At 41.3% G+C, this 24273-nt stretch overlaps 1 protein-coding gene across 3 annotated transcripts in view; it reads left to right on the top strand.

Annotated features, from left to right (window-relative positions):
* LOC128656338 (T-kininogen 1) overlaps nucleotides 1-24273 on the top strand; it is a 175438-nt gene that overhangs the window by 111988 nt on the left and 39177 nt on the right. For 2 of the 3 annotated variants that reach the window (XM_053710187.1, XM_053710186.1), the window contains exon 9: nucleotides 15125-15205. The exons of the other annotated variant lie outside the window; for it this stretch is intronic. In XM_053710187.1, the coding sequence (XP_053566162.1) occupies nucleotides 15125-15205 (81 nt within the window). The remainder of the gene's footprint in view (nucleotides 1-15124; nucleotides 15206-24273) is intronic. 3 annotated transcript variants of the gene reach the window in all.

Raw genomic sequence — 24273 nt, 5'->3', positions numbered from 1 at the left:
ATGAGCAGATCCACATTTCTTGGATTCTGGGCTCGATTTGTTGACTACTAAGAGATAGCGTTAATAATTGTCCTGCTTCTGCATGCTAGCTATAGGATACTAAAGAGGGGTTTAGACCCTCTTATACTGTAGGATAAAAGCTATTTTCCTATATTTACCTGTTTCTTACTGTTAGCGACAAAGACTGCAAAGCGACTGCAATAGCTATATATATATGTTGATGAGTATAACATATGTACTCAACATAGGATCAATGTATTAATTGTGCTACCAATGTAGGATATTATGGCAGCCACTAGGTGGCATAATGAAGAGATTTTGAAGTAATGTACTTGTTGGTAGAGGTGATGGTATATAATGGCATTAGGAATGGATATAATGTATAGCATGACTAAGGGCTGAGAGCCCGAAGCGTAGCTGTATTGAAATATCTCCACAGGTGCTCTATGGGATTGAGATCTGGACTCTATGCTGGCTAGTTCAATACTCTCCAGCGCTTTGTCTTAAACCATTTCTGGGTGCTTTTGGATGTGTGCTTTGGGTCATTGTCCTGCTGTAAAACCCATGACCTCTGTTACGGTTACCCTTAGTCTCGCTGAGAGATGGACCGCTTAGTAGCCTGGATCCCTATTGCTAAAGAGGGGAGAAGCTGCTTTCCATAGTATTCTATATGAGTCTCGCAAATATAGAATAATCTCCCTTAGCTGCAGTACAGCTAGGATACCCTTCTGCCCACAAAAACGAGTCAACGCTGCGATTGAGGGTCAAAACAAGAACTCAGGACTGGGATGCCCAGCCTGCTTTTTATTAAGGTTACATGCACACAGGGCACTCCCAGGGGGAGAGGGGGGGAAGCACAAAATCCCCCATCACACATTTAGATAGAGAGCACTGTCCTTTGACAGGCCACAATAGGATTACAGTACTTAAGATAACAAGTTTACAAGTTCATCTTATCAATTAGCAGTCTGGCTCCAGAGGTGATTAGACAATAGTTTCTAAAAGCTGAAAAAAAAGAGTTAACTCTTTATGAAATGAAACTTGTTATGGTTTTCTTGGAGCCCTTCTTAGGCGCTGGCTTGCTGGTTCAGGCATTGCTGCTGGGAAATAAGCTTTTCACAACAAAATAACTAATGCTTCTGTAACATTGCTCCCTTTCTGTGGAACACTCTGGCAGACACGGTCTGACCCCTTTTCGGGGCAGACTAAGGCTGTCCAGACCGCTGGTTATGCGGGGCTGAGGTCGGTTTGTCTGGACAACCCGTCGGCGTTGCCATTCTGTTTCCCAGGTCTGTAAGTAATGGTGAAATTGAAGGTTTGCAACGATAAGCTCCAACGTAATAGCCTGCCGTTATCTCCAGAGACCCGGTTCAGCCACACCAACGGGTTATGGTCGGTGACCAGAGTGAACTCCTGACCATATAAATAGGGAGTCAATTTCTTTAATGCCCACACCAAAGCCAAACACTCCTTTTCGACCGCTGCATAGCTGACTTCGCGGGGCAGGAGCTTCCGGCTGATGTAGGCAACTGGATGCTCCCCTCCATCTTCGCCTACTTGGCTGAGGACGGCTCCCAGCCCGAACATGGAAGCATCGGTATGGACGATAAAACGTTTGTTAAGGGCTGGGGCCGCCAAGACAGGAGCGTTAATTAGAGCATTTTTGAGAGCCTGGAAAGCCGTTTCACAGTGGGGAGACCACAGGACCTGTCGAGGTAAGTTCTTCTTGGTCAAGTCAGTCAGGGGTTTGGCAAGTGTGCTGTAGTCTGGTACGAACCGTCTATAGTACCCTGCCGTGCCCAGGAAGGCTAGGACCTGAGTCTTAGTGATGGGGGTGGGCCAATTGGCGACAGCTTCTATTTTGGCCGGCTCTGGTCGCTGCTTTCCACACCCCACCCGGTGACCCAGGTACTGTACCTCGGCCATACCAAAGTGGCATTTTTCTGGCTTCAGAGTCAGGCCAGCAGCCCGGATCTGATCCAGAACCATTCCCACATGAGCTAAGTGGTCCTCCCAGGACTCACTGTGGATCGCTATGTCGTCCAGGTAGGCGCAAGCAAAACTCTGGAAGCCATCCAGGAGCCTATCCACCAAGCGCTGGAATGTAGCTGGGGCATTCTTCATCCCAAACGGCATTACCCTAAACTGATATAAGCCGAATGGGGTGACGAATGCCGACTTGGGGATAGCCTCCGGGGCCAGGGGAATCTGCCAGTAACCTTTGCAGAGGTCAATAGTGGTCAGGTAATTTCCCCTGGCTATACGATCGAGTAGCTCGTCTACCCTGGGCATAGGGTAAGCGTCCGTCACGGTATTTTCATTGAGCCTCCGATAGTCTACGCAGAACCGGGTGGTCCCATCTTTCTTGGGCACCAAGACAACTGGGGAGGCCCAGGGACTATCGGAGGGCTCAATTACCCTGAGCTGGAGCATCTCATCGATCTCCTTCTTCATTCCTGTCCTAACTGCTTCGGGGATTCGGTACGGAGCCTGGCGCAAGGGAGCTTGTCCCGGAGTATCTACCTGGTGGGTGGTTAAAGTAGTGTACCCTGGCTTCGGGGAGAAGGTGAGGTGTTTGGACTGGAGGAGTTGGTTGAGCTGCTCCCTTTCAGTGGGGCTAAGTCGGTCCCCTATCTGAACCTGAGCCACTATACCTGTGGGGAGGCTCTTTTCTAATAGGTCTGGAATGGGTAAACTGTCGGGGTCTTCCTGAGGGGAACAACATATGGCCGTCACGTTCTCTGGTCGCTCAAAATATTCCTTGAGCATGTTTACATGGAATGTCTTTCTAAGATTGTTGTCGTGGCAGCTAGCTATCACATAAGTGGTGTCTCCCCTTTTCTCTACGATCTGGTAGGGACCCTGCCAGGACGCCTGCAATTTGTCTGTCTTCACCGGCTTAAGTACTAACACCTTTTGTCCTATGGTGAAGATTCTCTTTCGGGCCCCCCGATCGTACCATACTTTCTGTCTTCTCTGGGCCAACTGGAGATTAGCCCGCACGGATTTGGCTAATTGCTCCATTCGGTCCCTGAGTTCCAGCACGTATGGCACAATTGGGACACCGTCAGCCTCCATCTCTCCCTCCCAGTGCTCCCGGATCAGGTTTAGGGGTCCCCGTACCTTTCTTCCGTAGAGCAACTCGAAGGGAGAGAACCCTGTCGTTTCCTGGGGCACCTCCCGATAAGCAAATAGGAGGTGCGGCAGGAAGCGTTCCCAGTCTCGGTATTCCTGAGTGAACGTCTTGAGCATTTGCTTGAGGGTCCCATTGAACCTCTCACACAGCCCGTTCGTCTGGGGGTGGTATGGGGAGCTTAGGAGGGACTTAATTTTGCAAACCTGCCAGAGTTGTTGGGTCAATTCAGCCGTAAATTGGGTGCCTCGGTCGGATAGGATTTCTTTTGGAAATCCTACCCGGGAGAACACCTGTACTAGTGCATTCGCTACCGTATCCGCTTGTATGTTGGATAGGGCGACAGCCTCTGGGTACCTGGTAGCGTAGTCCACTACGGTAAGAATGTATCGCTTACCGGAGGGACTAGGGGTAGCCAGTGGTCCCACTAGGTCAATAGCAACCCGGCTGAAGGGTTCCTCTACAATGGGCATATTTACTAGCTGGGCTTTAGGGTGATCGCCTCGCCTTCCTACTCGTTGACACACATCGCAGGTGTTACAGTAAGTTCTAACGTCAGCGTGCACCCCTGGCCAAAAGAACGTGTGAGTAATGCGGTGTAGGGTACGGGTAACGGCTAGGTGGCCTGCTAAGGGGATGTCGTGGCCTATTTTGAGGATTTCTTGACGGTATTTGTGGGGCACTACCAGCTGTCGCCTACGCTGTCCCCTTTTCTCTGTCCAGCGGTAAGGTTTCCTTTTTTCCATAAGAATGTTTCGTTATCTGCCCCGCCCCCTCCGGTCTCTGCTCGTTCCCGGTACTTTTGTAAGGTCGGGTCAGTCTTAGACTCTGCCTCGAAAGCATCTGGGGTGTCCCAGGGTATGGGGCCTAACCTGTCAGGCAAGGTCGGGGTAGGTCTTACCTGTGTCTCCCGCACTGGTGAAAGCTCTCGCTCCGTCCGGGCTTGGGCCCGTGTAGTCACTGGGTCCGCCTCGTTGTTGCATACTGGAGCATAGGCAGAAGTCATGGGGCCCAAATCGTTGCCCAGTAGTACTTCGGCAGGTAAATTATCCATTAGGCCCACGTTCACAGCCCCCTTTCCCGCTCCCCAATCAAGATGCACTTTAGCTGTTGGAATTTTGTACACATCCCCCCCCGCCACTCTAACGGCCACAGTCTGTCCGGATCGCTTGTGCTCTGGCACCAAATGACTCTGTACCAGCGTGATAGTAGCCCCTGTGTCTCGCAATCCCTCGGTAGATCGCCCCTCGAGCCATACCCTCTGCCGATGGTGCTGGCGGTTATCTGAGGCAGCATATACAGGGTCTGCCTCGTGAAGCGGCCCCACATATCCCTCCATAGGGGCCTCTTGGTTAACACAGAGGGCCCGGGCCGGACGATAGGACCCAGAGGGGTCATTGTAATTCCTGGGTGTCTGGTGCGTATTAAGGGGGCAGCTAGCCATGAAATGCCCTGGTTGCTTGCATCGGTGGCAAGTCGGTCTGGGACGCTCAGAGCTGTTATTGGGTGGTCCTGAGTGTCGGACGGGCCCTGTGGGCACCGGGGCTCGGAATTCAGCACGAGGGGGTGCACGGTAAACCTCTCTGGGTTCGACCCGTGCTGGAGCTCGGTAGTTCATGGGTTCGTGAAGACGGGAGTCATAATGTTCATCGGCCAATTTGGCTGCTTCTTCTAAGGTAGAAGGCCGCCTGTCTCGCAGCCATTCCTTCCCTTGCTGTTCCATGCCATTATAAAAATGTTCTAAGAGAAACAATTGTAAAATTTCCTCCCCAGTCACCGCTTTACTTCCGCTCAGCCAGTGATTTGCCGCTCTCCGCATTCGGTGCGCCCATTCCATATGGGTATCGTTAGGCTTCTTTTCCGTGCCCCGAAACTGTCGGCGATACGTGTCCGGAGTTACAGCGTACCGTCGCAACAGTGTCTCCTTAACTAGCTCATACTGTGTCACTTCCTCAGCACCCAGAGTACGAAAGGCTTCCAGGGCTCGCCCGGATAGTTTCCCAGACAATATCGTGGGCCACTCTCTGTTGGGAATCTGGTGCAGGGCACATTGCCTTTCGAAGTCCGCCAAATATTCATCAATCCCTGTCTCGCTCTCTAGGAAGGGTCGAAATGCCGCATAGGGTATCTTGGGCCTCCCAGCATTTTCGACAGGGATGATTACCTGCGGGGCTTCAGCATTGCGGTGTGCGTTCGCTAGGTTGAGTTCGTGGGCTCGAGTCTCTCGTATATCCTCGTCCGCCTCCGCCATCAACTGCTGTACCAATTCCATGGAGGGGTTCGGCCCGTATAATGAGAGCCTTTCCCGAACAATCCTGGTTTTTTCGTCACTAATCGTGGTCGGTGTTTCCGCCATTGTGAAGCTCTGATCCAGTTCGGTCAATTCTGCGATCAGCTCTCTCCTCGGCCGGTTGCTGGCGTACCCCCCTCTGCTTTCAAGTAAATCCTTTAGGGTTGTACGCTTCAATTTTTCGTAAGCGCTCTCCATCCGTTCTGTACCTCTCCTAGGAAATCCAGGAAAATCCCGCCGCTGCCGCCAAATGTTACGGTTACCCTTAGTCTCGCTGAGAGATGGACCGCTTAGTAGCCTGGATCCCTATTGCTAAAGAGGGGAGAAGCTGCTTTCCATAGTATTCTATATGAGTCTCGCAAATATAGAATAATCTCCCTTAGCTGCAGTACAGCTAGGATACCCTTCTGCCCACAAAAACGAGTCAACGCTGCGATTGAGGGTCAAAACAAGAACTCAGGACTGGGATGCCCAGCCTGCTTTTTATTAAGGTTACATGCACACAGGGCACTCCCAGGGGGAGAGGGGGGGAAGCACAAAATCCCCCATCACACATTTAGATAGAGAGCACTGTCCTTTGACAGGCCACAATAGGATTACAGTACTTAAGATAACAAGTTTACAAGTTCATCTTATCAATTAGCAGTCTGGCTCCAGAGGTGATTAGACAATAGTTTCTAAAAGCTGAAAAAAAAGAGTTAACTCTTTATGAAATGAAACTTGTTATGGTTTTCTTGGAGCCCTTCTTAGGCGCTGGCTTGCTGGTTCAGGCATTGCTGCTGGGAAATAAGCTTTTCACAACAAAATAACTAATGCTTCTGTAACAACCTCTGACAGAGACCCAACTTTCTGACAATGGGCCCTACATTGCACCACAGAATTATTTGGTAGTCTTCAGATTTCATAATGCCATGCACACAGTCAAGACATCCAGTGCCTGAAGCAGCAAAGCAACCCCAAAACATCAGTGAACCTCCACCATGTTTGACTGTAGGGACTGTATTCTTTTCTTTAAAAGCCTCATTTCTTTTTCTGAAAATAGTAGAATGATGGGCTTTACCAAAAAGCTGTAATTTTGTTTAGTCTGCCCACAGCACATTCTCCCAAAATTATTTTTTAGCTTTCTCAGATAAGTTTTGGCAAACTCCAATCTGGCTTTTTTATGTTTCTGTGTCAGCAGTGGGGTCCTCCTGGGTCTCCTACCATAGCGTCTCTTTTTTATTCAGATGGCGACTTATAGTGCGAGTTGACACATTTGTACCCTGTGCCTGAAGTTCAGCTTGAATTTGTCTGGAAGTTGATAGAGGTTCTTTATCCACCATTCGAACAATCCTTCATTGCAATCTTTGATCAATTTTTCTCTATCGTCCACGTCTAGCTAGATTAGCTACAATGCCATGGGCTTTAAACTTCTTTACAATGTTGCGCACAATGGACCCAGGAACATTAAGATCTCTGGAGATGGACTTGTAATTTTTGAGATTGTCCATGCTTTTCCACAATTGTTGTTCTTAAATCCTCAGACAATTCTATGCTGCTCTTTCTCTTCTCCATGCTCACTGTGGCACACAGAGACACACAAGGGAAAGGTTGAGTACATTTTTCACCATTTTATCTGGTTGCCAGTGTGATTTCTATATTGTCAGCACCTGTTAATTGATACAGGTGAGTTTAATTACAAATTACAGGAGCACCACAAACTTGGAATGCAATTATTTCTTACAATTTTGAGCAGGTGCCAATATGTTTGTCCATTTTGGAGTTTTGCGTGGAATGGGTCAGATTTGGCTTTTTTTTTCTCCACTTTTTTGTGTCATACCCATACAAACCAAATAAATAAACATGAGACCGCCTAAACATTTGTAATTGCAACAATTTTCTGGGCAAAGTGGTGCATTATCTGACAGAAATGCAGGAGTGCCAATATTTTTGGCCATGATTGTATATATGTATATAAGCATATACATATATATTTACAGGGAACACACAGTTGCCATAGACTGCAATGTAAAGGCTGTTTTTTTTTTTCTAACATCCCACACCCCAGCAAACCTAAAAACCACCATAACTGTTTTTTGCAGCTATTTTATTAAAAAATAAAGATACTAATATCGTTCAGCCAGATTACGAGTTTTGAGCGTCATTATTTTTTTATTGAGAATCAACTTGAGGCACGAATACAGTGTATGACAGTGAAATCAACTCAAATACATATTTTCCACATATACAATCTCAAATAGGGAACAAATGGGAGCTGCACAAAGTAATCTAAACAAATTTGAGTAATAATGCTTAAAAATAGAATTGAACACTTATTGTGCCAACCAAACTATCTACCCTCTGAATATTCTATGAGGCCACTCTTGGGTCTCCCAGTACAACAATGTGGCGTTACAAAGGGTATTCATGGACAAAAGGAGGCCACTCTTGGACCTCAGCTGACGAATCTCATTTTTTCATTTTTTAACACAGAACGGTAAATATGTCACATGAAATTATATATATATATAGACAGCAATATATGTATCAATATTATTAGTAATGGAAGATGGATATTTCTATCGGATTTAGTTTCCTCTGCTCACGATGTGAGCCCAATGGAGTAAAAAAGGGGGGAGGGTGGGTGGACGGAGATGATCAGGTAAAAATGTTGTGGAGGGTTAGTTAATAGAGTGGAGTCAAACATATGTGTATATAATAATAAACATAGAAATCCGGCAGAACCGATGTAGTGTTATGGTGTTGTAGATATTATAAAGAACATCCTGACTGTAGATGAATGCAACATTACAAAAGAGGAACAGGATCTAATAGCCTCCTAAAACAAGAAACTGCCTGTGAAGCATCACAGGTCATCACAAGTATCATTAAAGTGGACCAGTATAACACAATTGAACTAAGTAATAATAGAACTTAGGCAAGTTAGCATAACACAAACATAAAGTAAGACATCTCAATGTAAATTATGGGTCATCTTATTATAACGCTAGGCTTCAAATAAAAATAAGCAGAGAACAAATAATACCAGCAATAAGGTTGAGACCAGACATATCCAGCCCAGAGAGTTTGGATAATAACCTGAACCCCTGTCCATGAGATTGTAAACATGCATTCTTATAGGCTCCAGGATCTGGTTGGCAAACCTTCATGGAATGCCTATGTCGAGAGTTATTGCAAATATAATCTTTTACAAGTAAAAGGCTATGAGGGCTAGTTTGACTATATAGAAGGTCATTAGCCAATTCCCCTGCAGTACGTCTGTCCTGACATCTAGTCATTATCAAGAGAGGGGATGTATAGCACATCTGTAGGGTTCTTGCCACAACTAAGGGAGGGTGGAGCTACTATTATGAGGGAGGTGGTAGTATTGAGCTATCAGGATTCAGCTTGAACTGGGAAGGGAAGGAGTCTAATACTAATAAGAATAATGTAGTTAAAGCTTTACAAACATGTAAGACTTCCACTCGTACCTCCATCAGCATTTAAGTTATATATGGTCTGCCTATGCATCTAGGAAACACAATGTGGTATACAGCTTATTATGTAGATATATATGGTATTAGATTACCCTTATATGGTAGCCTAGGATAAATAATATGGCTTTCCCCGCTGGGGAAGTATACAGCTATGTTATTATTTAGATAGATACAACTATCTCTATCCTGCTATTATTTACCTTAATGTAACAGGTCTATGAGACTATAGTGGAGTTGTGCATATGGTATACCTTATGATACAACTATGTTAGTACATATGTGTTATCTTTACTAGGCCACCCCGGCCACAGGTATCCCAGCAAGACGGGTAAACAACTATTGGGATGTCTCAGACCTAGCTCCCCTTGTGTCATAGAGTGGCTCAAACATTGATTTACGCACCCATAGAACCACATATTTTTTCACTTATTATTGGCTGATAGGTGCCTAGGATAGATGAAGAGAATTGCCTACCAAACGGTCAGGGTATAATACAAAGTATGGGAGCCATCTAGACCCGCATACCATGGACTTCACTTCCACAGGGGAGGGGGCTCAAGATATACCGGCTGAGAAAACAAACAAACTATGGCCCCTGAAGTGTACCTGGAAGATCATAAAACATTTAACCAATTAACCAGCTATAAGAACATCATGTATAGAAACATTATAAAAGTAATTACTAGTTGTAGAATTATGCAGAATAACATATGCATTATCAATAAAGCCTATGAGAGGAATGAGTTATATAATAATAGGTATGTACAAGGCTTTTCAAAGAATAAAAAGATCTAAACCATCAAACACAGTATGCATTAAACATATGAACAGAGGTAATAAGGCAAGATTGATCCCTATTATATATATTGAGCTCAAAAAGTTAGGACTTAACTCAACAGGGACGTCATTGTGCGCAATAAACAGGCCATGGTGTCATAAATATAAAACTGAGTAGAACTAGGAGACTTCAAGCATGCGTGAGTATCCACTTATTATACGCAACACATTTTAGGGATAACAGAACAGTTCTCTAAAGCAGTAAATAAGTCTGCACAGAGCATAATGAATTTGATGAGCTACGGTACAGTCCCTTTAGCCAATAACTCTAGGGAGTTCTGCTTCCGTTTGTAGGGATAACAGCTCTTTATCCCCTGCATAACAAGTTTGCAGCCACCGCAATTTCCTATCACCCCTAAGGTAATCAAAGGAGGTGTAGGCCACCATCTTAAACTGCAGCGATGCACATTTCTCACCAGGGTACTGCTTTTCCTCCGCTACGGTAATATTGCACAGTATGTCCTGCAATGTTTTATCCCTGTTGCAGGCTGGGTGGTCCGCTTGTGGGAGGTCAATAGTATGGCCGGACATACTCTGTGTGATGAGTGCATCTGCGTAGCCACCATTGTCGGCAATAGTGATAGTAGGTAGCGCAATTAGACACTTTGCATCTCTCTTTACAATCCAAACATCCTTTCCTTCAAGCAGGTTAGTGCTCACTCTGGGGTCTGTAGCTTCCAATTTGGCATGTGGGATGGATGATGGGCATTGGGGTTCCTGAGCATTACCTCTATTGGAGATTTCAATGAAGGTAGCTGTAGAAAAGTCTTAGTCAAGTTTAGCAGAATCTGCTGCATCACGCTGGAGCGCTTCCTTTAGCGCGTATTCAAAAGCAGCCTGGAAGTCGTTTAGGAGGTTATTCATCTCCCTGAGGATGTGAGCCCCAGATAACATACTGCCCCTATGTAGCTGCGATCAGTGGTAAAAACAATGAGGGGTTCTCAGCCCGTCCGATATCTCTCCCTTATCTCCACGTGGGTAGGAAAATGGTCGTTCTCAGGGATTCCGTCTAAAACAAGAAGCGTCTGAGCTAGGATATTCCTCCCTTCAGATATCTTTTCATGTAGTTTTGTGCTCCTAGGTCTCCTGGGTTGTTAAACTCAGTATTTATAATAGATGAGAAGCTAAATGATCACCCAATTTGATATTTATATAGAATATAGCAGGAGCTACCACAATGTGCGACTGTTCAGTTCAAGATCCAGCTCCGCCCCCATACAAGCGCTGCTTTGACGTGCTCGTGCACGATTTCCCCATAGACATCAATGGGGAGACCCGGCAAAAAAAAAGCCTAACACCTGCGATCGCGGAAATAAAAGCTCCGTAACGCAACCCCTAACACCCTAACATAAAAACCACGTCTAAACACCCCTAATCTGCTGCCTCTAACATCGCTGCCACCTACATTACAGTTATTAACCCCTAATCTGCTGCCCCTAACATCCCAGCCACCTACATTACAGTTATTAACCCCTAATCTGCCAGCCCCGACATTGCCGCAACCTACATAATGTTATTAACCCCTAATCTGCCACCCTTAACATCGCCGCCACCTACATAAAACTATTAACCCCTAATCTGCCGCCCTTAACATCACCGCCACCTAAATACATTTATTAACCCCAATCTGCCGCCCTTAACATCGCCGCCACCTACATAATGTTATTTACCCCTAATCTGCAGCCCTTAACATCGCCACCACCTACATTACAGTTAATAACCCCTAATCTGCCGCCCCCAATGTCGCTGCCACTATACTAAAGTTATTAACCCCTAAACCTCTGGCCTCCAACATCACTAACACTAAATAAATATATTAACCCCTAAACCTAACCCTAACGTAACCCTAACCCTAACACCCCCTAACTTAAAAATAATTAAAATAAATGTAAATACAACTTACAATTATTACCTAAATAATACCTATTTAATACTAAATACATACTTACCTGTAAAATAAAACCTAAGCTAGCTTCAAAATAACTAATAGTTCTATTGTAGCAAGTTTATTTTTTATTTTCATTTCACAGGTAAGTTTGTATTTATTTTAACTAGGTAGACTAGTTAGTAAATAGTTATTAACTATTTACTGGCTACCTAGTTAAAATAAATACAAACTTACCTATAAAATAAAACCTAACCTGCCTTACACTAAAACCTAACATTACAATAAAATAAATTAAATTAATAAAATACAATTATCTAAATTACAAAGAAAAATAAACACTAAATTACACAAAATAAAAAACGCAATCATCAAAAATAAACACAAATTACTCCTAATCTAATAGGCCTATAAAAATAAAAAAGCCCCCCCCCAAAATAAAAAAAAACCTAGCCTACACTAAACTGCCAATGGCCCTTAAAAAGGCCTTTTGCGGGATATTGCCTCAAAGAAATCAGCTCTTTTACCTGTAAAAATAAAGACAAACAACCCCAACAGTAAAACCCACCACCCACACAACCAAACCCCCCAAATAAAATAAACCTAAGCTAACCATTGCCCTGAAAAGGGCATTTGGATGGGCATTGCCCTTAAAAGGGCATTTAGCTCTTTTACATTGTCCAAACCCTAAGCTAAAGATAAAACCCACCCAATAAACCCTTAAAAAAACCTAACACTAACCCCCGACGATCCACTTACGGTTTTAGAAGACCGGACATCCATCCTCATCCAAGCGGCAGAAGTCCTCATCCAAGCCAGCAGAAGTCTTCATCCAAGCAGGCCGAAGTCATCATCAAAGCCGGCAGAAGTCTTCATCCAGACGGCATCTTCTATCTTCTTCCAGACGGCATCTTCTATCTTCATCCATCCGGCGCGGAGATGGTCCATCTTCAAGACATCCGACGCGGAGCATCCTCTTCTTCTGATGGTCAACGTAGATTGAAGTTTCCCTTTAAGGTACATCATCCAAGATGGCGTCCCTTACATTCTGATTGGCTGATGAATTCTATCAGCCAATAGGAATTAAAGGGAAAAAAAACCTATTGGCTGTTGCAATCAGCCAATAGGATTGAGCTTTCATCCTATTGGCTGATCCAATCAGCCAATAGAATGCAAGCTTAATCCTATTCGAATTCTATCAGCCAATTGGAATGTAAGGGACGCCATCTTGGATGACGTACCTTAAAGGGAAACTTTATTGTACGTTGACCATCGGAAGAAGAGGATGCTCCGTGCCGGATGCCTTGAAGATGGACCTGCTCTGCGCCGGATGGATGAAGATAGAAGATGCCGTCTGGATGAAGACTTTTACCGGTTTCGATGAGGACTTCGGGCCACTTGGATGAATACTTCTGCCGGCTTCGATGAGGACTTCTGCCGCTTGGATGAGGATGGATGTCCGGTTTTCGAAAACTGTAAGTGGATCGTTGGGGGTTAGTGTTAGGTTTTTTTAAGGGTTTATTGGGTGGGTTTTATTTTTAGCTTAGAGTAATTCGATTTTATTTTTGATAATTTAGTTTTTTATTTTGAGTAATTTAGTGGGTTTTTTTTTTGTAATTTAGTGTTTGGTTTTTTTTGTAATTTAGATAAATGTATTTGATTAATTTAATTTTTTTTTTTTTTTGTAATGTTAGTTTATAGCGTAAGGCAGGTTAGGTTTTATTTCACAGTTTAGTTTGTATCTATGTTAACTAGGTAGCTAGTAAATAGTTAATAACTATTTACTAACTAGTTTACCTAGTTGATATAAATACAAATTTACCTGTGAAATAAAAATAAAACCTAAGATAGCTACAATGTAACTATTAGTTATATTGTAGCTAGCTTAGGTTTTATTTTACAGGTAAGTAAGTATTTAGTTTTAAATAGGAATTATTTAGGTATTAATAGTAAGTTTTTTTTAGATTTATTTTAATTATATTTACGTTAGGGGGTATTAGGGTTAGGGTTACGTTAGGGTTAGGTTTAGGGGTTAATAGGTTTATTATAGCGGCGGTGTGGGCGGACGGCAGATTAGGGGTTAATAATCTTTAAATAGTGTTTGCGATGCGGGAGGGTGGCGGTTTAGGGGTTAATAATTTTATTATAGTGGCGACGATGTCGGGAAGCGGCAAAATAGAGGGGAAATAAATGTTTGAAGTGGCGGCGATGTCCGGAGTTGCAGATTAGGGGTTAATGATTTTATTTTAGTGTTTGCGATGCGGGAGGGCCTCGGTTTAGGGGTTAATAGGTAGTTCATGGGTGTTAGTGTACTTTGTGATCGTTTAGTTATGAGTTTTATGTTACAGGCTACAGCTTTAAAACTCTACTGACTTTAGATGGTGGTACGGATCTTTTCATTTTAGGCTGTACCGCTCACTTTTTGGCCTCACAGTAAAACTCGTAATACCGGCACTATGGAAGTACTTTTCTTAAAGTGCGGTACTGACGTTGCGTGACGGCCCAAAAGGTGTGCGGTACAGATATTCTGACAAGACTTGTTATACCGGCATTAGGGAAAAAGCAGCGTTATGAAGCATAGCAATGCTTTTTCACTCATAATGCAAAACTCGTAATCTGGCTGTTTATTTTTTAACAAAGTAAATTACACTTGATTTTGGGGGCATTTTGTGGATATTTAAAAAATTAACCAGAGAGCTTGCGGTAGCAATAACCAGCCACTTGTAATGGCTGGTTATTTATTGGTCACGTTATTTATAAATTAGCGCTCCACTTGTAATCTAGCCCATAATCATCATATATGATTTAATGGCATCCTGACATTATACATCACTATAAATATTATGAAATGAGTGTGTGCTATTAATGACTGACCGTAGCTTAACTAATTCCAGCATTTAAGTTTTTAATATACCAATTTTTAATAATAACTCTCTAAAAAAGTTTTACTTTTTAATAGAAATATGTGATACACATGCTGAATACTTGACGGGGGACAAATGAGTGCTTATACAATATCGCTTTTGTTGTCTTGAACTGAAATGGGAAATGTGATTCACATTGGAACTGCTTAAAAGGATAGGAAAGTCAAAATTAAACCTGTATGATTTAGATAGAGCCTGTCATTTTAAGACACTTTTAAATTCACTTCTATTTTAAAATGTGCTTTGTTCTCTTGTTATCCCTTGTTGAAAAATAATATGCACATATCCTATACTAGTAGGAGCTAGCTGCTGATTGGTGCCTGCACACATTTGTCTCTTGTGATTGGCTAACTAGATGTGTTCAGCTAGCTGCCAGTAGTGCAATGCTGTTCCTTCAAAATGAAGCAAATTTGATAATAAAAGTAAATTGGAAAGTTGATTATTTTCTAATCACAAAAGAAAATGTTGGGGTTTCCTGTGCCTTAAAATAAATGCTTATCACTTAAACCTTAAATTATGATTATTTAGGCAAATACAGAATCCCACTGTAACTCGTATTCCTCTTTCTTATTGTTTTAGGTCCTGTTGGTCTGTAAAGTTAGTATCAATGTTACAAACAAAGAGATTGACATTTCTTCACGACCTGTATGCAATATTCAAGTAGGTGATTTAAGTATAATTGATTTAATTAAATGTTCTTTAGTTTAAAACATAAAAGTACTTTATAAAATTGCTACTGCCTTTTTATCGTACTGCCATTCAATACAATGGGCGAGATTACATATGCTGCGCAGGCTTCAGCGCAACTGCTGAAACCCGCGCCACCCATAATTTCACCTTGCACATCGGGGAATCACATAAACCCCGCCAGCAGTTCATAAATCGGATAAACTAGCAATGTCCAGAAATGTGCGTAAAAACACATTTCCTGGAGTCACCAGTGACTTTTGGCATTTAGATACTGCCGGTGCCTAAGAAAAAAAAAAAAGGAAAATCTCCCGTAAAAGTCTAACCCATCTCCCAAAAATAAACCTGACACGTAAAAACCCCTATATCCGCAATCCCCCCACTTCGCAACTAATAATAAAAGTATTAACCCCTAAACCACCAACCCCCCACAATGCAAAATACCTAAACTATTAACCCCTAATCCGCCATTCACCAACCGCCATTCACCCAGATTGTGATCAACCTAATAAAAGTATTAACCCCTAAATCCGCCAACCCCAATATCGCAAACTACCTAATAAATGTATTAACCCCTAAATCACCAAACCCCCACATCGCAAAGTAACTAATTAACTTATTAACCCCTAAACCACCAAACCCTTACATCGCAATCCACCTAATAAAACTATTAACCCCTAACCTGCTATTCACCCACATCGCAATTAACCTAATTAAACTATTAACCCCTAATCTGCCATAAACCCACATCTCAATTAACCTAATACATCTATTAATCCCTAAACCGCCAACCCCCCACAACGCAAAAAACTAATTAAATTACTAAACTCCCTAACCTAACACCCCCTAAAATAGCCCCCAATTACCTAAATTAAAAAATAATGTTACAATTAAAATAAAAAACATAACATTACTTTAAAAATAAAAAAACTAACTTCAAATTAATCTAAAGTTACAAAAAATAAAAAAGTCTAACATTACATAAAATAATAAACCAAATTATCAAAAATAAAAAAATAAACCTAATCCCTACGAAAATAAACACCCCAAATAAAAACACCCCCTAATCTAAACTAAACTACCAATAGCCCTTAAAAGGGCCTTTTGTAGGGTATTGTCCTAAGTTAAACAGCTCTTTTACCTTAAAAAATACTGTCTCCCTTCTAACGGTAAAACCCCCCACCCACCAAACCCTCCCAAAATAAAAAAAAAACTAATAGTTTTTTACCATTGGTATTTGGAACTCTAATAGACACAGCTTGAGGTTGTTGCTATGGTAAAAAAACAATCCAGTTGCTATAAAATAACATTTATACTTACTTGATAAATTAATTTCTTTCATGATGGTGAGAATCCGCGACCCATCACATGCTGTTTAAAGGCAAACACTCTACAAAACATAACTTTTATTCCCACCACTTTTCCTTTATCTTTTCATTAATATGAAAAGAAAGGAGAAAATTACAAAAGTAGAATAGATAAAGCAGGGTAAGTGAAGTGCAAACTGGTACGGCTGATGAATTTTGAAGATGGTAGGGCGCTAGACCCCACCCCTTAAAATAAATCCCCACTTTAGCTGACTCTGCCTATTTTATGTATATATAGAACAACAAACAGCGAAGCCTCAGGATTTTTCCAAACGTGCCAAGTTTAATTGACGTTTCGGGGATGAATCTCCCCTTCTTCAGAACAAACAAATGATATTACCTCCTCCCCTGTGTGTAAAGTGCCAAAATTCAAACCATTGCAAACATTGAGAAAATCACCAAACCAGAAGTAGTATTCTAAACCACTTCTGGTCCGATGTTACATGTATTGAAAACTCACATAACAAGTACTTCAGCATCTCAAACCCAAAGCGCAATATTGCGTTCATAAGTAGCAGTGATAAACCTGTGTTACAAGTGCCATATCATCAAATGAACAAGCAGTGAAGAAATGCGCATGCACACGATACGCATCTGCGCGAGGATCAGTTCAGCTATCTGATTGATATATTCTCTGCTGGCTTTGGATGTTTTATACGACTTTTTATCGTTGGAATAAAGTTTTGGATTTTATATTTTACAAGTTTCTTGCCTTTGGATTATCTGCATCTTTCATACGCTTTGGATTTCTTATGCCCTTTATGCCTTTTCTGAGCACTACATAACTTTGGATGTCCGTATACGCTTGATGTTGTTTGGGGCGTGTTCGGCAGTTCCGCCCCGTGTAGCAGCCAGATCATTGGCCGAATCAATAATTGTCCCCGCCCACTCTCCATAGTGCTGGTTACTTGTCATCAGTATTTCACAGGTGAGCACTGTTCACAGTGTTTTTGTGACTTTATATCATCAAATAATGTTGTAAATTCCGGTGTTCTAAAATTAGTCTTGACGCATATAAATTCCGGTGACGTGACATTAGCTGTTGGAGGCATGTGCTCACTGCGCATGTACAAACGGCCCAACCTCAAAAAATCAGCTGTTTAGGTATAAGCAAAGGGTCGAGGAATTCTATGGGCATTAGTCTACATTGCGACTGCGCATGCGCACACGGCCGGACTCCTTACGATCAGTTTAATAAGTTACATCAGAGGGTCCATGATGTCTACAGGCGAGTTGCCTTCAGTGTGCATGTGCCCGCAGCGTAAAATGACAATTAAGGAGAAAAAAACAACATACAAGTTTTACAAATATAATAAAATATTTAAATTCAAAAGTTTCAAATTATACAGTATACAGCGCATTCTATCAAACAAATTAATGCACAGCATCATGTGGCCCCACAAATTTAATGGTTTTCTAGTGTCTATATGGTTGTTCTAGACCAGGGGGCGCCAACCTTTCGGACCTCAGGGACCACTAAACTCACAATTTTTAATCCCGTGGACCACTAACATGATTTTTTTTAAAAAGGTACAAACATGTATAATATGTGTATATATATATATATATATATATATATATATATATATATATATATACACACACACATACTGTACATAACTAGTATAACCATAGCTAAGTTTACATTATGTATATATTTACACATTTTTAAGAATTATTTTTTGGAATTAACTAACTGAATGACAGAACTGAGAGAATACTTCCAATTGACAGGTGAAGGGTGAGTGCTAACTTTTGAGCTGGAAACAGAGAGGAAGAAAGTGGGGGGGAAATAATTATGTTTAAAAGGACCATAAGACTTCTAAGTCACCTCCCCAGTTGGGAATTATTCAAAACTACTTATGATCATGGACAGACATTGGAGTCATAAATTAAGTTTATATCAGAAAGCTCTCAATATGGATGTGAGCTAATCACGACTGATGTTATTGGCAATTACTATAATACTGGTGGGATATGGCTGATCTGCTGGATGGCAATTACTGGAATTCAGGTGGAATGGCTTTGTGCGCAGGAAAATTATTAGAATTATTTTTTTTATATATTTAATTTAAAAAAAAGAAGATGGAGGGGAGGAAGACAAACAGTGATGTAAGTCCATCTGAAGGAATTAGGAAAACTACTACAAAGATAAAGGGTAAGAAAATAAATAAAATATGAGAATTTTTTTTCTCCACTATTTGAGCCAAGACTATACCAACCTCTGCGGACTTTAGAATGGAAGCATCTTCCTCTGAGCTGTGCGCCGGCGGGAGGAGTTAAAAACATAATTTAGCTACGTAAGTTGCACTGTACTACGCAACATGCGTAAGGAGATTGTAATTTAACTCTTCCGTCTGTTTTCACTGATGTCCAGCCAGGCACTGTAGGGAGTTGCGGAACAACAGGAGTGACACCATCAGAGGAGATTAATTCCTGCTTGATGGTGTCAAAGACCACCAATATCTTCTTGTGGACCACCAGTGCTCCATGGACCACTGGTTGGCGACCGCTGTTCTAGATTTTGTGGGGCCACATGACGCTGTGCATTAATTTGTTTAATAGAATCCGCCCTATACTGTATAAGTTGAAAATTTGGAATTCAAATATTTTAGAAATCATGCACCCTCTGATGCAGATTATTAAGATGATTGTGAGGAGTTGGGCCGTGTGTGCATGCACGGTATACTGCGCATAGACGCAGTGTAGTCTGATGCCCATAGAATTCCTCGACCCTTTGCTTATACCTAAACAGCTGATTTTTGGAGGTTGGGCTGTTTGCGCATGCGCAGTGAGTGCCACACGCCTCCAACAGCTGATGTCACGTCACTGGAAGTGACGCGGGTCCGGAATTTTTATGCGTCAAGACTAATTTTAGAACACTGGTCTGTATACCATTTGCGTAACCGGAAGTGACATAGCTTGTGTAAACCGGAAGTGGGGCATCATAGAATGTTCACGTTATGGATGACTGACTTCCGAAACTGGAAGTAGGGCATATCTAAGTAAAACACCATAGGTAAAGTTACTTAAACACTCATATTATCCAAAAACAAACAAACGTGCTAACTGCACACTTTATTAACAAAGTATACGTGTACCATACAGCACACTGTGCTGATAATTCCTACATGGAATGTGTAAATTGTGTAAGTAGGTGGGCACCTTACAAAAAACAGCACCTATGTGCTCTCAAAATTGTGTATACATTAAAGTAATTATACTGGCTGTCAAAAGCAGATTGAACTAGATAGTATATAGTAGTCTGTGTTGTTAGTTATGTAACTAAACTGGTATATCTTATTGATGTATATAGTTTTTGTACAATGTCACTGATTTCACTACTGCATTTCAGAAGGGTTAATTTGTCAGAAAGATGTCATATGTATGTGTTAAAGCTGAAACATTGCTAAGTGTAGCAACAGGAGTGCAGAAACAGTATGGGTATTCTAGGGGTACTAATGCAGGATATGTATATGTTCTTAGTTGTGTAGGGTCCACTCCAGGGTCTATAAAACTCTGAGGTAGAACCTATGGTGGGTAAACAGATGTAGAAACCTGTTGTCTAAGGCACCTAGGTAATCTGGCATAGAATTCAGTCCCTTTGTAGCATTAGTCTCAGAATCCATTCTGCCTCTCTCCTGAGCAGCATTTTATTCCTGTTTCCACATCTCAGAGGTTTCAGGATGTGGTCAATAAGTATGACTCTTAAGGATAGTACAAGATGCTACAAGATGTTTTGCCTCCATCCAGTGGTATGCCACCGGTTGGTCTGACCGTCCCTTCTCAATAGCCTGTCTCAAGGCCATCCTGTCATTCACCATACGTTCCCTTAGAATCCCTTGGGTCTTTCCAACTTAATGTTTTTTGTTGTTGTGTGGGTGATTACATTTCTTGGTGGCTATTAGGCCATTGCATGTGGTGCAATTTGGATACTTATAGCAACCCCTAATGTTGGGTTTAGTGGCGGTTTCATAGGAATTTACAGGATCAGTTTGGACCTGGAGGTCTCACAAATACTTGATATGAGGACCAAATTCCTCCATAGAGGATACAAGCCGAAAGTAATTGACCCTATCTTTGAACAAAAGATGAGTTAAAATTTTTATCTAAGAGCCTAAAGAAAATTATGATCATCATCACTTTTTTTGGGGGTAGTAAATTTTTTATTTATTTACAATTTAATTACGGCTGCACACACTATTTTATACACACACACACACACACATATATATATATATTTATGTATGCCACTCTCTTGCTATCTAAATGCTAAAAAAATTTTAATTAACATACAGCTGTGCTATATTTTTTAAAAATAGTAGCCAGTGCCACAATGCTACTAAATCCCATCCAATTTATCACTTGCATGCTAGTTTCTGCCGCTGCCCATAGTAGTAATGTTAGGTTGGGGTGGAGGGTGATGGTGTGTAAAAGGTTAATATTTTAGAGGCACTTTATATGTATATACAAAGTTTTATTTATATGTGTTTTACTGTGTATTTACTGTACATATTATACATTCCAGTGTTCTTCACTAAGATTTTTTTTTAATTTGTATTTCTAAATATTTATTTATATAGATATGTGTATATATACATCTCTACCTGTGTGTGTGTGTGTATATATATATTTTTTTTTATTTTTTTTTTGAGGTTTGATTCAAGGGATACAAACATCAAGATGTAAAGATATAGCAATACATGTGTCATAAGAACAAAATTCTGGGTTACAGTAGGCACTTCAACAAATAAATTCTAGAAAATGAAAACAACGTACAAGGAGTATTACTATTAATATTTACACCTTCAATGGAATGCAGGAGGCCACTCTTGGACCTTGTAAAAGAAAATTGAATAAGTAAAGCTTTAGAAGGTAGTTTCAAAAGGAGCAGACCTCTTTTGGGTCTTATATGACAAATCTCTATTTTTTATTTGTATTTGATTTAAACCAAGATAGGGAGGAGACTGTTAAATATGAACCTGCATATCTTATCAACTGATGCAGAGCTCCTTTGCTGAACAGAAATCCCATGAAGCTTAAATAGAGCTTTTTAACATAAGATAAATATAACAATGGAGCAATGTCGTGTGTGTTAGTACTAGATACAAAGGGTACCAAGTAGGGAATTTTAGGGCTGTGGTATCTTTCCTGCATGGCACCAAAGTTTGAATATAAATGAGGGAAGATATAGAATGTAGAACATAGTGTGTAAGCCAACATTTAAATCTATAAGTGGTGGAGAGGAGGGAATGAAACTGTAAGAGTAAACAAGTTCCATGTACTGAGGAGTCAGCTATGTACATACAACACTGTTTCAGCCGCTGACTGTGTGACTATACTAAGAGGCTGATTTATCAAGGGCCGAATGGCCCCTGATGCCCCTGTTTCCGCGTGAGCCTTCGGGCTTGTCAGAAACAGCAGTTATGAAGCAGCGGTCTTAAGACCGCTGCTCCCTAACTGGTCCGCCTGCTCTGAGGCTGTGGACATCAATCTGTCCAATTTCATACGATCGGGCTGATTGACACCCCCTGCTAGCGGCCGATTGGCGCGAATCTGCAGGGGGCGGCATTGCACAAGCAATTCACTAGAACTGCTTGTACAATGTTAAATGCAGATAGCGTATGCGGTCGGTATTCAGCGATGTCTGGCGGACATGATATGCTACAGCATATCATGTCCGCCAAACATTGATAATTTGGCCCCTAAGTATGAGAACAACAGCATAGGAAACAGTACTAGTAAATCTTTTTCACTACCCTCCTTTCCCTTTCTCTTTCTTTTTCTTAAAAAAATCTCCACAAAATACAGGCAGTATATATTGGTTTGTATTGATGGGAGAAGCAAACTGTAAACTCCTATGGACCTGCTAGAATTAGTTTTATTAAAGCATGTGTAGCTTGCTAGTACTTAAAAGGAAAGCATCACGCATTTTTATACCTGAAATTTTAAAGTATTATTTCCCTCAAACAAAATATCTTATAAGCTGTACATTAAAGTTCTGAAATGAACTTACTTAGATGGCTAAACCTAAGTTAACCCCTTAGTGACCAGACCATTTTTAAATTTTCTTACCCTTAAGGACCAGGGCTATTTTTAAATCTTTGCGGTGTTTGTGTTTAGCTGTAATTTTCCCTCTTACTCATTTACTGTACCCACACATATTATATACCATTTTTCTCGCCATTAAATGGAATTTCTAAAGATACCATTATTTTCATATCATAATTTACTATAATTTTTTTTTTTTTTTAAATATGATGAAAAAATGGGAAAAAAATACACTTTTTCTAACTTTGACCCCCAAACTCTATTACACATCTACAACCGCCAAAAAACAACCATGCTAAATAGTTTCTAAATTTTGTCCTGAGTTTAGCAATACCCAATGTTTACATATTCTTTGTTTTTTTGCAAGTTATAGGGCAATAAGTACAAGTAGCACTTTGCTATTTCCAAACCATTTTTTTTTCCTCAAAATTAGCGATAGTTACATTGTAACACTGTTATCTGACAGGAATCCCTGAATAACCCTTCACATATATATATGTTAGTAGACAACTCAAAGTATTGATCTAGGCCCATTTTGGTATATTTCATGCAACCATTTCACCGCCAAATGCTATCAAATAAAAAAATCGTTAACTTTTTACTAACTTTTTCACAAACTTTAGGTTTCTTACTGAAATGATTTACAAACATCTTGTGCAATTATGGCACAAATGGTTGTAAATACTTCTCTGGGATCCCCTTTGTTCAGAAATAGCAGACATATATGGCTTTGGCATTACTTTTTGGTAATTAGAAGGCCGCTAAATGCCGCTGTGCACCACACTTGTATTATGCCCAGCAGCGAAGGGGTTAATTAGGTAGCTTTTAGGGTTATTTTTAGCTTTAGTGTAGTGTAGTAAACCACACAAAGTATTGATCTAGGCCTATTTTGGTATATTTCATGCCACCATTTCACTGCCAAATGCGATCAAATTAAAAAAAAATTGTTAACTTTTTCACAAACTTTAGGTTTCTCACTGAAATTATTTACCAACAGCTTGTGCAATTATGGCACAAATGGTTGTAAATGCTTCTCTGGGATCCCCTTTGTTCAGAAATAGCAGACATATATGGCTTTGGCGTTGCTTTTTGGTAATTAGAAGGTAACTAAATGCTGCTGCGCACCACACTTGTATTATGCCCAGCAGTTAAGGGGTTAATTAAGTAGCTTGTAGGGTTAATTTTTTTTTTAGTGTAGAGATCAGCCTCCCACCTGACACATCCCATCCCCTGATCCCTCCCTGACCCCCTCAAACAGCGCTCTTCCCTTTCCCACCTCACAATTGTCACCTCCATCTTAAGTACTGGCATAAAGTCTGCCAGTACTAAAATAAAAGTCTTTTATTTTTTTTATTTTTTATTCTGCAGTGTTGAATCCCCATTTGGCCCCCAACCTCCCTAACCCTCCCCCTATTTGCTGCCATCTTGGGCACTGGCAGTTTTTATTTCTTTATATTGAATAAAAAAAAAATCTGTAGTGTAGCTGCCCCCCCCTCAATACCCTATCCCCTCCCCCTCCCAGACCCTTTGCCCAACATTTATTCCCCCCTCCCTCCTTCCCATACATTTTGCGAGGCATTATTGTGAATTTTGCGCTCACATGCACACACGAGGACCCCCCAG

Source organism: Bombina bombina, chromosome 4, assembly GCF_027579735.1.
Source record: "Bombina bombina isolate aBomBom1 chromosome 4, aBomBom1.pri, whole genome shotgun sequence".
In the NCBI taxonomy this organism is placed as follows: Eukaryota; Metazoa; Chordata; class Amphibia; order Anura; family Bombinatoridae; genus Bombina; species Bombina bombina.
This window is presented reverse-complemented; position numbering and strand designations above follow the sequence as displayed.